General features: G+C 50.1%; 6 protein-coding genes across 6 annotated transcripts; 4 read left to right on the forward strand and 2 right to left on the reverse strand.

The window, feature by feature from the left end:
• Positions 1-352: 352 nt before the first annotated feature.
• On the forward strand, positions 353-1,340 carry AAFC00_004637 (uncharacterized protein; the record flags this gene model as incomplete). The annotated part of the gene is made up of 3 exons (XM_069344312.1): positions 353-407; positions 471-533; positions 649-1,340. 3 exons carry the CDS (start codon positions 353-355, stop codon positions 1,338-1,340), a joined length of 810 nt encoding a protein of 269 aa, XP_069196730.1.
• Positions 1,341-2,213: 873 nt separating this feature from the next.
• On the forward strand, positions 2,214-5,531 carry AAFC00_004638 (uncharacterized protein; the record flags this gene model as incomplete). Its single annotated transcript, XM_069348182.1, has 4 exons — positions 2,214-2,433; positions 2,493-3,673; positions 3,732-5,171; positions 5,229-5,531. The coding sequence occupies 4 exons, from the start codon at positions 2,214-2,216 to the stop codon at positions 5,529-5,531; spliced, it is 3,144 nt and encodes a 1,047-aa protein (XP_069196731.1).
• A 2,358-nt stretch (positions 5,532-7,889) lies between these two features.
• On the forward strand, positions 7,890-8,786 carry AAFC00_004639 (uncharacterized protein; the record flags this gene model as incomplete). The annotated part of the gene is made up of 1 exon (XM_069344314.1): positions 7,890-8,786. The coding sequence occupies one exon, from the start codon at positions 7,890-7,892 to the stop codon at positions 8,784-8,786; it is 897 nt and encodes a 298-aa protein (XP_069196732.1).
• Positions 8,787-11,938: 3,152 nt separating this feature from the next.
• AAFC00_004640 (uncharacterized protein) lies at positions 11,939-12,703 on the reverse strand (the record flags this gene model as incomplete). Its single annotated transcript, XM_069344315.1, has 2 exons — positions 11,939-12,182; positions 12,240-12,703. 2 exons carry the CDS (start codon positions 12,701-12,703, stop codon positions 11,939-11,941), a joined length of 708 nt encoding a protein of 235 aa, XP_069196733.1.
• Positions 12,704-13,181: 478 nt separating this feature from the next.
• AAFC00_004641 (uncharacterized protein) lies at positions 13,182-14,806 on the forward strand (the record flags this gene model as incomplete). Its single annotated transcript, XM_069344316.1, has 2 exons — positions 13,182-13,360; positions 13,429-14,806. The coding sequence occupies 2 exons, from the start codon at positions 13,182-13,184 to the stop codon at positions 14,804-14,806; spliced, it is 1,557 nt and encodes a 518-aa protein (XP_069196734.1).
• Positions 14,807-15,517: 711 nt separating this feature from the next.
• Positions 15,518-16,424, reverse strand: AAFC00_004642 (uncharacterized protein; the record flags this gene model as incomplete). Its single annotated transcript, XM_069344317.1, has 2 exons — positions 15,518-16,031; positions 16,111-16,424. 2 exons carry the CDS (start codon positions 16,422-16,424, stop codon positions 15,518-15,520), a joined length of 828 nt encoding a protein of 275 aa, XP_069196735.1.
• Positions 16,425-16,438: the final 14 nt, after the last annotated feature.

The raw sequence follows: 16,438 nt of genomic DNA on the forward strand, positions 1-16,438 counted from the left end.
CAGTGTGTCCGTGTCGTACAGTGCACTGGCATTTACTTGTAAAGTACCAAGACCTTATCTTTAAACCCATTAATCGTCCCAGCTTGAAAGATAAGGTTCAATCAAGATGCTTCCTGTGGTTCGTTCCTTCCTTCATCTGCAGGAGTTACTTTAGTCCGCCAAGCTTCCGTCTTTGTAGCCCTTTGTGCATCCAATGATGATAAAAGTAAATAATAACTGGTTGTGTCTACAAACATTCTTGAAAGCCAGACATTCATCACATAACCAGCAGCATAATTTCAGATACAGTCGCCATCAGTATCGATCTATATCCTGCCGAGCATACCATCTGTCCCCGCTCAAGAAAACAACAATGGCTCCGAGTGTGGTAGAAAACGGGACTGCCGAACAAACGAACAGCTCTCCCAGTATGCAGCAACTAGCCCATCCAACCATGAAGCGACGCAGATACTGATCATAGCCCTGAGCAGAGTTTTCGTCTGGTATCACAAGTCAATCTGACGTACAATCGGCCAAATGGACCCCACAAACCGGTATGTCGCAGAGCACGCATCATTGACAACGTGCCGCCCTCGACACATGTTCGAGGAAACTAAACATCACTCGTCAGCAAGCAACAAGATACTCAGCTGACTGGTGATGAATAAGTGCTCGCGGAAATGCCTCTCCAGCCCAAAACGAACTCCACATCACCGGTTCCCTTCTTCCATCTGCTCGAAAGACTCAAGACTACCAAGCGCGAAGGCTGGCGGCGTTTCGGTATTGTCCATGGCGAATCAATCTCCGACCATATGTACCGCATGTCAATCCTGACAATGTTCGCGCCCGCAAGTTTATCTTCAAGAGTCAATGTCCCGCACTGCACAAGGATGGCTCTGATCCACGACATGGCTGAGGCTCTGGTTGGCGACATCACCCCCGTTGACGGCGTATCAAAATCAGAGAAAAGCAGAAGAGAGGCCGAGACTATGGACTACATCTGCAATGACCTGCTTGGCAAGGTCGGTAGTGGATTGACAGCTCAAGATATCCGTAACATCTGGCAAGAGTACGAGGACAGTGTGACTCTTGAGAGCAAGTATGTCCACGATATCGACAAGGTCGAACTACTCCTTCAAATGGTCGAGTACGAGCGCTCCAACGAGGGACGAATTGACCTCGGCGAGTTTTCGTGGGTGTCGCAAAAGATCGTCCTCCCCGAGGTCAGAAGCTGGTGCGACGACATTCTAGAAGAACGGAAGCAGTTCTGGGCTTCTCTGGGTCAGGATCCTTCTGGAAGCCACTTAAACGACGAGCAGGAGAAGCAGCATGAGGAGTATTACAAGAGGTCAGCCGCCTGAAATGCCAAATCACAATGCGAGGCGCAGAAGGAGGCGCTCTGCATCCGGAGGAAATACCTGTAACGAACTAGTAGACGAAACTCTTGCTAGGCCATGACTGGCCTGACCTGCATGATGGCACACCATTTAGCGGCATTACACTCGGCCTTCCGCTTACCATTAGCGCACGGGACTACGGGGCGATTGCTTGATAAGATACCCTACAGTACGTTATCTTACACACGAACACTTTAAGCATGAAACTGCTGCAACTTTGCAGCTCTGCAACAACTATACCCACTAGTACAGCAAAGGTACTGTACCTTTGTAAGATGCTGGTGCGTCATAAGCAATATTGCACGCATGACCTATGACAGATTCGTGCACGAGGCACGAGGTGTAAGCCGCCTTGGAAATACTGTAATACTGGCGACCTGTCACATAATCCTCTAGGCACTCAGCTAATTTATTATTTGTTCCATTTGGGATATGCAGTGGGCCACCGACCTATTTCCCCGCACCCATCATTATCTCCAAGTACTGTGTACCTTAGTCAAAATCAGCAGCCAGCGGCTATTCGCGCTTTGTAGGTCGCTTCGATCATCTCCTCTGGACTCATTCAACCATCTCCCACCCGCTACCCACAAGGACGGGGACATATAGATTACTGCGCATGGTGCTGGACAGCCCTCCCAAGGTCCAGCTCCACACTCTTTCATAGAACAGGCTGCGCTTTAGTATTACAATGTATTATCCCGCGCCGATGAGCAGCCGCTTCACATTATGATCTTGGTGAATGGGAATTCCATACAGTATTGTTGTATCTGACCAAAAGCTGTTGGACTTGCCGCTGCCCTACGGCGTTCGCAGAGAATCGAGCACAAGCCATCTGCAATGCGGAGCAGCAAGCGAGAGCCGGACGCGTCGAAATGGTCATATCAGATGGGAAATGAAGACACCGAGATCAAAGATGAACCCACAAAAAACGTCACGGATGCGCCAAAAAGGAAACGAAAGCAGACCGACACATCAGACAACAGATTCCTCTGTACCGAAGATGGGTGTGGCAAGAGCTATTCTAGAGCCGAACACCTTCACCGGCATCAACTGAATCGTGAGCATACCATGAACATAGTGAGTTGCTTGCGAGCTTTGAAGCTGACAAGGTACAAGATGCGCCGAAGCAGATATTCTACTGCGACTTTGGTGGCTGCGATCGCCACTTCGTTCGTCAGGACTTGTGTGCTAGACATCGGGAGAGGCACTTTAATACCAATTCACAGCTGTCTCGTAGATTCGCGACCAAGTCTGCGAGGCGCTCCGTTGAAGATGCAGACTCATCTGGTCCGACTGGGGAGTCTGCAAGAGTCAAACGATCAAGGTCGCATCACAGCACTGCAACAGCTCGATCGACTGAGCAATCTAGCCCTGCTTCCTCTGATACCTACGCAGGATCAAAAGCAAAGCTTGAGCTGCCCGAAGATGTCAAGGTAGCAAACCATGCTGTCACGAGTATACTTAATCCTCGAAGGCTAGACGATACTTCGACCTCGTACCCGATATCAACATCGGAAGCGTTTTCACTGTCTGCATGCAGCGATCAAAGATCGCGATCAGATGTTGAAGATAGACTGGCTGATGTATCCTACTTTCTCAAAACAAATACAAGCTCAAGCATTGCACATGGGCGCGAGAGCTCGGCAAACAACGGACGTCGCTTGTCGCCTTCTCGATATAACAACCAGAGGTCAAAGGACCATTCGTCTCATCTGCCCCAGCCACAACCTGTACAGGAGGAAACTCACGCGCCGAATCTCTTGACATCATATAGTGTCCATCGTACGGAGCCGCAATGTCAAATGCAAGGAAGGTCCTCCAATTCATTCTCCTTTCCCGACTTCTCAATAAGACACACTGCACTGCCGTCATTAAGATTCTCATCCCTCATGTCCCAGGACTCTAATTTCATGCGATCTGACTCAGCTACATCCTTCATCATGAAGAGCACAGATCCTTACAGTCAAACAATGACGATAAGCCACGATGGCCATTTCGACGACTCTACGTTATTGCAAGCATTTCCCAATGTTACTACCGCGCCGGTCTTCAATCAGGAGACATTCAACCATTTTCAGTTCGGCATGGGCGATGATTTCATGGATTGGCTTTTTGGTGATGAACAGAGGCGCTTGATGTCTTCCCCAATACCATACAACCCCAACAGTCTTCAAGATTCCTATCCGGGCACAGGAAAACAACACCAAACCGGGTTCGGTGTCGAATTGGATCCAGTGCCTTCCGTTACTCCAATCCCTAGCGTGCTTGATAGTGGGCAGCCTGAGTCAATGCTTAGTGTATGTCTTCATAACCAATCGAGATGATGTGAGGTCTTGCCATACTGACAACGTGTAGGCCTCACGTAGACTAAGTCTACTCAAATTTATACGAAAAGAATTCATAGACATCAAACACACCGAGGTTACTAAACGAGGACAAAAATTACTACAGGGTGACCTCGACCAGGATGGGCATGTGTTGAGCCTGCGAATGCTTCAAGTATATATCAGTTCTTTCTGGCTTCACACCCACACCCAGTTGCCCATAATGCACCGGCCTACCTTTTCGGCTGAGACCTGTCCGGATCTCTTGCTGATCGCTGTTATGACCCTTGGGGCGTCTTGTCTGGAGAAGAGTCATGGAGTCGAGACTACACAAGCTTGCGCCGAGCTCTCTTTCTTCCTTGCATGGCATGCGCGGCATCTCATCCTTCGTGATCCAGAGTTCTCGGCACCTGCCAAACTCTGGGTCTTTCAGGCTTTGCTGCTCCTTGAGATCTTTGAGAAGCTCTACAGTACCAGATCTTTACACGAAAGAGCGCATGTGCACCACGCCACAACACTCACCTTGATGAGGCGAGGTAGTTCGCTCATTGGACGATCTGCAGTATATCCCGCATTGGTTGATGAGGATCCTACCAGAAGTCCACCTGGTCCAAATGGGTCCATCAACACTTCTGGTCAGAACACTTCTGATGCATGGTGGAACATCTGGATCAGTAACGAAGCCACTCGACGTGCTGCCTTTGCCGCTTTCATCCTTGATGTTACACATGCAACCATGTTCTGTCATTCCGCCGTGATGGCTCCTCATGAGATGAGGATTGCCCTGCCCTGCGATGAGGCGCTCTGGTCAGCAACAAGCGGCGAGGAAGCCCGGCGGTTGGAACAAAGCCTTGAGTCCCGGGCGTTAAAGCCTCTAAGCTTCCTCGAGGGGTTGAGAAAGACTCTGAATTGTCAGCCAATTCAGACAAACACGTTCGGACGAGTCACCATCATGGCGGGATTGCTGAGCGTCAGCTGGCATATGAAGATGCAAGAGGTACGCGTCCATTCCGTGGGCGTGGGTAAGCAAAGTAGCTGGGTGGCTCAGTTGAAGAATGCCTTCGACCATTGGAAGCGGGACTTCGATACGAGTTTGGAGCATACGAATCGTAACTACAATCACCAATGGATCAATTCGTATGGCGTCGATGTCGAAAATGTTTTCGAGTCTCGAACAGTACTGCATCATCTCGCACATATGGCCATCAATGTCGACTTCATCGATTGCCAGATCTTCGCAGGTGCGAAACGCCTTCTAGGCCGCGATGTCACTTCAAACGAACATGCCGCAGTAGCGAAAAGGATGAAGGAAAGCTGGGCTCGGAGCAAGAGAGGCCGGGAAGCTACCTTCTATGCCTTGCGGTTTCTGTCAGAGGTTCTCTTACCAAAGGACGACAGTGTCGGAACCACACACCATACTACTCCAGGTTTCTTATACTCTGCTCGAGACGATCATCTATTGAATAGGCCGGTAAGTGTTGTTGAAGAGGAGACGTCAACCAATTGAATTCTTCTGACAGTGTAGTAGTGGGTGCTATATCTCGCCACGCTCACTGTCTGGGCTTATGGCTACGCGTTAGACGGACCAATTGCTCCACCTACCTACACTTTCTCTTCTCTCGACAACACCATCTACGACATGTCGTGTTTTTTGAAGCGTGTGGGTGGCATTCGGACCCCAGATGACCTACAGTTCGTTGAACAACGCAATAATTGCTTGGGACTTCTCATGCTACTCCGAGACGACTTCTGCATGGCGAGATGGGAGCTTCTCCACGAAGCCTCGGCTATGCTAGGGAACTGTATACGACTATTGATGCCGGGAATATAGAGGGTTTACATCGGCATATAGTACAAAACACTCTTATAATATCGGAGAACCGTGTCGGAAGGATACTTCGGCAATCTACTGCATCCCATTATCTGAACTGTGCTGTGTACACGGCAAGTTGTACGATCGAGGCGAAGGAGCTTGTCACGTTACTTGGACTTTTCTGACATGATAGTATTGAGCATCCGGGTTTCTTGCGAATTAGCATCGTGACTGACGGTTGAAGACGTTGTTGCACATGCATCTCATGGAAGATGGGCCTCTCCTGTCTTGAGCCTACCACTTGGGAGACGCATACAGGGGTAATCGGTAGGAGAACGTCCAGCCACAGGTGCGAAATCACATGATTTCGTGTCAAGCGCGTGCATGATGGTTTGCATAAAAGCTACAGACCGCACAGCCCATGCACAAAGATAGTCGAGCTAGACGAGCCGCCAGTGGCTTTATGCTTGCTCGTAGCATGTGGCAGATGGTAACTTTGACCTAAGGTACCTTATTTTTACAGAATAAGGAATGCTTCGACGTGTCGCGGGGGATTCCCTCTCTCGCATGAAGAACCCTGCACTGACCATATTCATGCACACTAAGACGAAAGGGCTGCATGACAGGAGTCTTTAGTACGGACTTTCCTCGGCCACGACAAGCAAGCCAATACAGTAGCACCCCATTGCAAGCATTATACCGATGGTCTAGAAGAAGTCATTTTCTCACTACAAATCAAGTAACATCAATGCGATAATCCTTGGGAGTCTGGCTCTGCGGACATCACGACACTCATGACGTAGACCATACACTATGATTGGATTCCCAGTGGTGTGAGTGTCGGTTGTCAAGAGCAACAAACGTAGACAAACGGTACCATTGAGTGGCTACAGTGTATCTACAATCTACATTCTATCTCGTATCGATGGAGGGAGTTATCTTACTTCGAGATTGCGACTCGCTACCAATTGTGAGGACGCCAATCTTTAAGAATGGCGATAGCATTTGAGAAACCCTATGCGCCGCCTTGGTCTAGCGTCGGTCCGCCCGTCCCCGGTCGAGCTTCCGAGCTTCATACGATGGAACTTCCGGCTGTGTGGGCAGTCAAGAGCTTCTGTATCTTTCAAAAGTATCACGAGTGCAAGTACGTACATGGACCTTATGCAACTTTGGCGCAGTGTACATACGCGTGCAAAGAACGTACCGCGATTTTTGCCTCTGATGCAATAGGGCGAACGCCGATCCAGTACTACCTATTTGTACATGAGAATTGTCCGATAGGACCGGTCGAAGTTGCCAGGCTCACGGCGAAACGCATATCCAATCGGTTTCTTATTGAGTGTGTACAGTACTTGTAGAGATTCAGGCGGGCCGGAGTATTCGCCTGGATCGCGCAAAGGACAGCAAGGCACAAAAGCAGAGTAGCAGAGTATCTACGTATTCTACCTTAGTTTTGTTATACTGGTGGGATGAAGCCAAATGTGCGGAGGGAGTATTGTAAATTGCCGAGCATTCTACCATCCGTCGGCTCGCATTGCGCTTGCATATGCCATAGCATTCGGAAGGGCAGTAGCCAAACCCGATCGACATGCTAGCTGTCAATCATGGTCCATATCGATATCCTGGGATACCGGAGCAAGTGACCTGCTCGTCTGACGTCTTCGATCAACTTGATTTCTATTTCAAAAGTTGAAGCCCATTTTGCAATTTCGATCAGGTCATCGAAGATGCAAAGATAGCATCATACAGCGATCTTACACAACAAAAGCCTCGGGGATTAAAATTTGCAATTCGAGAGAAACGTTTGATGGCTACTTGATTGGTCGAATGGCTAAGGGCGTAGACGTGAGGATGCGAGCAAGGAGACAACGGCTTTTGCCCCCCCTTGGTCAAGGATTCGAGGGGCCACAGTCCAGGGAGACGGGTCTTTTTGCCCTCGAAGTCGTGCAGGATTTGGACCGTGTAAATTGTAGCGTAGCCTGCGGTCCGCACCGGTGCCAGGCTTCCGAGCAACAACAACAGAAGATATAGCGCCACTTGCTACCCCCAACGGGCTAGGGGCTTTGTGGGGACTCGATCGCCAATCCAATCCCTTGGAAATCCACCTGCAGAGCATCCTGCATGCCAGTCCGTCCTAGCGGCAAACGGCAGCGTTGCTGCTGTTGCAGGACCATCGTCGTTCCAGGGCGAAACCGAATTGGCATACATAGGTAGTTATCCTTCCGTCCAGTTGCCAGATGTTGCTTCAGTTCCACTTTCATACCCGTCATTCATTTCCCCATTACTCTGTTTGGAAAGGCATGAGTCCAGAGCGAATCTTACAAGCACTCGTATGATTATATAGGAGCAAATTCGCAATCTACAGGCCGACCTGAAATGGCGTCTCCAGCACACTATCCTCGATCGACTCCGGTCACTTCGACATACTTTGATTATCAGCCTGCTTCGTGCAACGTATCACCCATGAGGCCGCGGAAAACAGACGTTTCCCGTCTGGATGCATTCCATCAGAGACCAGAATCACCTTTCGAGTACCCTCCCAATGCGAGCCTCTATGCAAAGCGCGCATTGCCTCCTCTGCCGCCTATGGCTGCAAGGAGACCACTAAGCAGCCGTCCATCCACAGACTCTATGCGTTCTGGTAGACCGAGCATCAGCACAGTGGATAGACAGTCATACGACAAATGTCTTCCTCCGCTACCACCTTCTCTCCATGAGTGCCCATCGCTCGAGTCAATGACCTCGAATGGAAGACAGTCACGCCAACGCAATGGTCGCGGCATGAGCTTCCGCAACCTCATAAACCGTCACTCTGCCACTTCAATGGATGATATCCCTTCCTTGACTTCATCCATGAGCAGCCGCAACTCTCGCACCGATTCCGTTGTCGGTGACAGTACCATCGGCTCAGACACTGCTAGCACATGCCACATGCCCAGCAACAGACGACCTTCATTGTCTCTCACGCATCTGCGCACAGCATCAAGAAAAGTCAATGCTGCTCCGCCACCACTCCCCACTCGACCAGTAACTGGTCGCAAGCACAGTGCCAGCGTCTCCAGTGCGCACAGGTGGAACCCCTTCCGCAACTCAGATGCAGATAAGGAAGACATTCCTCCCATGCCAGCAACTCCTCCATACATCCAGGAGCTGAGCTTCGGCAAGTGCTACTACTTCTTTGCTCGCAACTGCAATGGATATGTCCTCTCCAACGGTGCTAGTGGTGATGCTTGCGAGAACTGCGCGAATGCTGGTTACCTCGGCTCGCCATGAACAATGACAGAAACTTCGCTACTATGAGAGCGAAGTCTGTGAATGAACCATCAACTTAGGAAAACCAACTGGTCTTCTGCAAAAGGTCCATAGGGACCAACCAAACGCCAATCATACTATTCAATAGTATGATGCCGGCCGAGCATAGTCTCGAGGGCAGGCCGCGATCGATGACCCTTGACCAGTCGGCAAGGCGAAGAAGAAGCAACACGTACTGGCCTATCCAGACGGTGCTTTAGATTGCGTGCAAAGCGTACAAGCCATTGGGATATGGAACGCGACACGATACTCCATCGAAGACACGAATTTCCTACATTTCTCATGCAATATCCTGTATGGGATAAATATTTATGACTGGGATATTGTTCATTATTTACAATCGTGAACCTTGGAACTTGCTATGAACTTACGAACCACATTTTTACTCTACGTATCAAGACAAATACAATACTGTCTACCACAATCCATTGTCTCTGTAACCATCTTGACGCTTGCTTGACTTGACCTCTGACCTCGTGTGTGCATTCCTCTATGGATTTGTTTACATCAAACAACAACATTATCAAACGGTTTACAAAACAATCACAATGAAATGAACATCAACAACAAACGAGAAACGAGCCAGACCCCTCGCTCATCTCGAAACGCGCAACAGTTCTCCCTTGAGAACAACGTCTTTCTCTTTGCTTCGCAACGGTATAGTTGCGAGAACGTTGTTGCAATAACTGCCTAAACGTCGTCGTGAAAAAGTCCCCACACAGCACGAAAGCAACAACACACCTGAAAGCCCCATAGCCCAACTTTGGGTGAGCTTCCTAATTCGGAGAAGGACGGGCTGTTGGCCTCTTGCACAAGACGAAAGGAGAGTTTCACCCCTCTTGTGCTTCTCCTTTTTAAGGTTTCGAGTCGCCTGTTTATGCATGGAACCCTGTCTTCTCCGGGTCTGTCGAACAACTTCGGTCGTCCTCGAAGCTCTGCTGCTGCTGCTGCTGCTGCAGGGTACGGGGACTGCGCCTACTTGCCTACCTACTTGCAGTGCCGTATCTTGGGGAGCGGAGTACATTGACATGTGCATTCGAAATGTATAGTACAGTAGTAATGCACACAGTACTTGCAGAGTGTGCACCGTGACATCCCCCCCCCCTTTCGCACATGGCTACCCTGCTGGATCTTTTCTTCTGCGATCTTGTATCTGACAGTGGCCGGGTTATATCCTTGTGAATCCAAAACGCCACTGTCGACATCCATCTATCTCGGCGAATTGACTGCTACTTTTGTATCTTTGACATGTGGGGGTTGAGTGGGTATGCTGTGACGACGGTCATAAGGTGGAATCAGATATTCATAATTTCATGGCAGAGTGCATCTTGCTGTGCATGCAGTTCACGCGCGCTCCTTCCCAGGAGGAAACAGTAGGTTCAACCAGTTGATCGCGAAACAGCGATAAAATGCCCGAGGCACAACATCCCAAAGCTAAGGTAGATTATACGAAGACGTTGAAAGAAGAGGCCGTTCAGAGAGAGGGGTCAGGAAGGGAGAAGCAGGGTGACCACTCAACATAGCCAACCAAAAGCAGGGCAAACATCAAGGGTACAAGAAGCATGAGCGACAGCAGCATTCTGGCGAGCTCGACCGTGACAAGAAAGTTAGGCATGGAATAAGGTGCTCATCCGTCCCCATCTCACTCCATCCCACAATGAAGTTGAGATCGGTGATCGACGAATACCCTACCTAGGCCCACCCCACCTCGCTCTGGACTGCCCGTCTGGCTCGGGTAATTAGCGCTTCCGGCTCGCGTGTGCACCTACTTTTCTTTGCGCCTTTACACCCCCTGGCCCTCCCAGAGTAACCTTAAGATACAGCTCCATGAGCCACGGGCCGCCGAGGTTGGTTAGCGATGAAGTCTTTCTCCGGCTCGGTTCATGGACCTTTTCCGTCTCTGGTGTTCTGATCCGGGAGATCGCACCTCTACGCGAGTGAAGTGACTTTGGTCTATGCGGCTCCACTTCCGCCTCGAAGGTTTCAAAAGGGGAACAGGAAAGGCTTGTACTTTCTGCAGACTGGGTGTCGATCATTGCGTGTTTAGCGTGTTAATACTACACCTCACTCGCTTACTTGGGAAAGGAAAGAAGGATGGTTGGATGAATGCGGTTCGACATCACGACCGAGATGGCGGACAAGGTTGTCGGTCATGTACAGTGGTAGTAGTCTTGTATCCTCATTTGTCTCTTCGTTGCTCTTGTCCGTATGCAAACCCGATATGCTGGGAGGAAATCCCCCCAGTACAGATACTGTACTCTTCGTGGCTTATGGCCGACAGCCAAGCCGTGTAAAGCCGTCACTCTGATTCTTGTTCGGTCTACTGCACATTGCGGCAAAAGTACTTGTGCTATTACATGTAGTGTGTACTCCTGACGAGATTCTCCGACACGCCCATTCACCACCTTATGCTAAGATACTGGAATACACTTTGCCGGCCCTGTCGACTGCGGACAAGCGCCAAGATAAAGGTCCACACGTGTTTCTTCAGTATTTGACCATGCTTGGGTTCATGTTACCAAACTCAAGCGAGGACCATGAGGAGTAAACCGCGAAGAGGTATTCTGCTTTCCCCGCAAGCTCGAGCGTCGGCCGCTCTTACTCCATCATACGCCTTGACTTGCCTGTGCGCATCTTATAGCCAGAGCGCCTTCAAGAACGGTCTTCAAAATGGATAATGAAGAGACCCGCCACACTCAAAGTCATTGAGACCGGGCGATCTCTCATCGGTAGAGGCTCCGATAGCCATAGCAGAAAAGATGATTTCCTGCAAGAACTTTATCGAGGCAGGTGGTAATTCAGCCACTGCCGTACTAGCGGGTGTCGCTCAACGAAGCGTTGTTCAGCCATGGTTGCACTCAACACTCGCACGACCGCAAGAACGCGACACAGGCAAGCGCCACTGTTGAGGTGCAATGAATCGACCGATTGAACACACAATGGCTTCACATACTCTTCTTGAAAGTTAAGGAGTTGATTTTTGACCGTGTAAGAGCATTCGCGAATGCGCGTTTGGTCGCACGACTCCGCAGCAAGCCGGCCATAGCGCAGGGTGGTACGACTGCATTGATGTATGTCGTCGCAGACGGACCTCGATGGCCAGAGCAGATCGATTACCACCATCGCACGCCAAACATCTTTCCTTGATTCCTCTTGTCAAGCTTGCCCTTTTCGGCATTCTCAAGCCATATGCGCTCGTGACCGGGAACATCGAGAGCGAGAAGATGGTACTGGAAGTCGCTCTCATCCTTCCGACGAGTCATATGGACATTGACAACACCAGAAGCGAGGGGTCCAGAGACGTAAAAATGCATATGCATGTGGGTAGTTCCAATGCGATCGGTTTCGGTGCGAGAGCTGTGGAAGAGAGATCAATACACATGCGCTTTCATCGTTGTGGCAGCAATCACTTACGCAATAGTTCTGTTCCTCGCCCAACGACTCCAGCTGGGTTCCCCATGTGCCTCGATTTCAGAAGAGTGTGCTTTGCCAGCTAGGATCTCGATACAGCGCGGATCATCACGGATCCTGTTGGCGCATCTGTTGAAGACAGCGGTTTTGCTCTCGGTGCTGAAGACTTCGGTATAGAGGACATATGAGACACCGGCGGTCATGGCAATAGCGACAAGCAACACGCCAAAGTTGACTGATTGCTGCGTCGTTCGTGCTGCCTTTTCTTTGATCGACAAGTCTCGCCACGGCACTCTTCCAGTATCCGACATGACCGTCACTGCCCGTCGCGGCGGGGCAGCTTTTGAGGAAGAGGAGCCATGTGGGAGTGAAGATGATGTCGCCCTGCGGCATTGGTCTCTGATTCTGCCACTCAAACGGACTGCGTGCCTGACCTGGAGGCGTGGAGCTACGTAGACAAGCGACATGATGACCCGGCGTCGGAGGGGTAATAATTTTACAGTGATGGCGTTTCTGATATACGCTGGTTGGTAGATAGTACAGGTGACTAAATTCCCTGCAGTCTGGTGCTCTTGTTTCGTGTGATATGGAGCAGGATATGATCTTATAGCATCGAGCTGGTGGTATTTCTTACCTTGATCTATCCTAGAGACACACGAGCAGAATGAACGTCTACCGGAAGGCTTATTCAGACATGCATCTGAGCTTTTGCGGCGAGGGCGAGAGCTGTTTTCCCGCTATGCGTCCCTCGGCAGTGCAGTTAGCGCCAAGCTCTACGACGTGCTACTGTTCGGAGGTGGAATATCTAATATCCGCAATCAACAACTACAGTACTTTATCTTATTGTACTCACATCATGATTTGATGTTATTCTTGTTGCTTCGTAGTTGAATCCTAGCAGAAAAGTAACTGGGGAACTACTTGGGGCGGTCTTAGTGCCTGAGAATGGATTCTAACCGGGCATTGAAACGACTCCTCCATGTCCTGTCTGAACGAGACATCGGGCTTGGTGAGGATGATCTCGGCTGGCTGTTTGAATCTCCTGACACGAGGGATGACATGATTGCATGGGTGAACGAATATCTGAATGTTGATACACTACTTAGTCCGGAGGAGCTAGAACTGTATGTTGATTGTGCTTTGGTTCGAAAATAGAGGTGGAATGCATAAATCTGACTTGAATTGTCTATAGCTACTCTGAAGTGGTTGGCACTCAACTCGGTATCAAATCAGGTGTGACATCTGACCCTGCTGCCCGCCCGCTCTCAGATACAGATCTCGAGGCATCTATCAAGACTCTCGAGAATAGTACTGCAGCAATTGATCAACAATGCGCAATTCTGCAGACTCAGCTGGATGCTATCAAACAAATTCGACTTCAGAATGATATCTCTTGTGCTTCCGATGCTACCACCGGACCGACTAAGCAGTTGAGCAGTTTTGAGACGCCTCGTGAGTCCCAGCAGGATGGCTGTTCTGTCAGTGATCTTTCTTCTCGCGTGACTTCTCTCAATCGCCAAGCGAACACTGCGATTGCTTCGATGGAAACCGCTGCGCGCAAGCAGCTTGAGAAGGACGATCGCCTACTAAACTCGTTACAAGCATTCATAAGCAAGCTAGATCAGCCAGAATTACGAGACTCGCAGATCAACGAGATCGAAAGCCTGTGTCAAGCGCTGACATCTTTGCAAGGCACAATCGCTAAGAAGCGTGCCAACGAAGCCTACAATGCTGCGTTCAAGCAAGCAAGCGAGAAGACAATATATCTGGGTTCACCCCCGAATGATGATCTAGAGAGCGCAGCCATTGCAGACGAGCTCGATAGCCTGGTTGAAGAGATTGACACTGTGCTGGAAATGGTGGTCGATAACGAGTACCGGCGACCACTTCTTCATGTCCTTCAAAACAATGCAGCAGAGGAACGCGAACGACAGCGGGTATGCTTATCGTACATACAGCAAACGCTACGGCAAATGACGGCTAGATTGCAAAATCTATCTGCACATGTCCAGGAGACGCATTCTTACAGTGCTGCGCTTGAGGAAGTAGCGAGCTTGCTCGAGAAGATCCCATCCACAGAACCAACGACAAGCACCATGCAGCTAGCGATGTCCAGACCCGTTCACAAGGCAATCAGAGACCTGGTTCTTCCTGCCTCAGCACCCTCCAATGCCGTATCCGACTTCTTTCGCCACTATGGCATTCCTGTTACTTCACCTCAGGTGGCGGACGGGACTACAGGCACATCCGCCGTGGACACCGTTCTGAGCGAGCGCAAGGCACAACTTTTACGCGTTTCTCAGTCTACAGAGCAAAGCATTTCCCAACACATCTCGGATTCAATTGGCCAGGCGGACTCGCAGCTGCAAAGCCTGCTCCAAGCTGTGTATGCCTACTCACCTTATGCGACGGTCAATCTTGCGGACCCAGCCATGTCGACTCGCTTGGCGCAACTTGACAAAAGTATAGAGAATGTGGGCGTACAGCTCAGGGGCTTCAACTTGTCTCAGATGATGGAGAATGAGTCAAAGCGAGTCGAAAAGGTACTGAACGATACAAATCATGATTAACAAAGCTCACAAGCGGTTCACGGATACAGTAGATGTCAGCGGACTACCGCAAGGACGTCTTAGGGTTTCTGATTGACAATTTTTACCTTCAACGACAATATGACGGAAGATCAACCGTCGTTTCTTCTCTTAATCTGCTACATGCTGCCAGCGCATGGACAAGCAAAGCGTTGCATTGATGATGAATACGCTATCGTCAATTTGTGGAACTCGCAGAGGGGGGCTCTTATTGGACCGGTCAGACCAAGCTTCGACGCAGTCGAACGCGCGCAAACTCTCATATCGCAATTTGCACACGTTACCTCGAATCGTTGGTTGAAAAGCTAGATGCGGTCGAAACTCTGCCGAGCAGCCGGATCTAGTCATGCATACTGAGCAGTTGATGTTGCAACATTGGCGCCAACTGTCTCGTCACAAGTGCCTGTTGAACCCCCAAGACGATTGACGGTTGCATGCGCCAGCCATGCGTCGCCGCAGGGTGAGCTGTCTTCCTCGACCGGAAGAAGCTGGATTTCTCTCCTGAGATGTATCTTGGGCAATGGAAATGAGAGCCAACACCAGCAGAGTGCATTGTTGCGTGTGGATGGCACTCAGACCAGAAGCAGCGAGGCCATCAAGTGCAGGCGGATCCAATAAACGTGCCGAGCGGCCTTGGGTCAACATTTGCAGTGACGCACTGCTATACGATGGTGTTTGAAGCAGTATCCTTGATCAAGAAATAGTAAACTTGTCCAAAGTGTCCTCGACGGTGCGCAGCAAAGGAGCAACGCGATTAGGATCTCTCAAGGCTTCAGGAACATTATCCCTCCGCGCTTGCAGCTGCGAGTGAACGACGCTATAAGCTTCTTCCTTGGCGGTGTACTGCCGTATGACTGTCTTCGTGTCAAGCTCAACATAAACACGTGTGTCTCTGATGCGAACTATAACACCGTCTAGTCGAAGGAAGAAGCGACTCAGCAAGAGGAGACGATCGGCCATGACACGGATCTTGACAGAGAACATGGCGATACCGTTATCGGCCAGCTCATCCTCGTATATCACTACATCATCATAGAAGAGAATGGGATCCGGTCTCGACAGAAGGTCGAGTCTGATGGGATCTTTGGAGCTATCGGTGGCTTGCCAGTCGCCTTGGTCAGCAGGATGAGTAGTGCCTTTGTAGTCAGTACTATATGACCAATCGAACGGCTTGACAACCTCTTTGATGCCTTCGTGGTGATGTTGACTTTTCAATTGTCTTAGTACATGTTCACCAATATAATAAATACAATTTCAATTGTACAGAGCAGAGCGTTCAGACATACCGATTCCTCTGCCACTCCTCAGAGTAGGCGACCTGCAGCATACCATCGGCGGTCTTAGACACGCGATCGAGCGCATCAAAGGCATTGAACTCGACCCGCCACCCGGACGGAACATGTTCGACGGCGACGACGTTGTCTCCGAATATCATCTCGGGGACGGGGATGCGCAGTCTCTCGTTCATGCGATCGATGGGCTCCGCTTTCAGAATGGGCGCCTTGCGCGTGGCGATGCGCCATTGCTTGTTGCGTGAAACATGGGTTTCTTCCCGCGTGCCGTGGGCTTCGGTGGGGTGCACGCCTCCGTTGCTTGACATTTTCTTCTTTTCTT

The sequence above is a fragment of the Neodothiora populina genome (assembly GCF_041146345.1).
Source record: "Neodothiora populina strain CPC 39397 chromosome Unknown canker_contig_3, whole genome shotgun sequence".
In the NCBI taxonomy this organism is placed as follows: domain Eukaryota; kingdom Fungi; phylum Ascomycota; class Dothideomycetes; order Dothideales; family Dothioraceae; genus Neodothiora; species Neodothiora populina.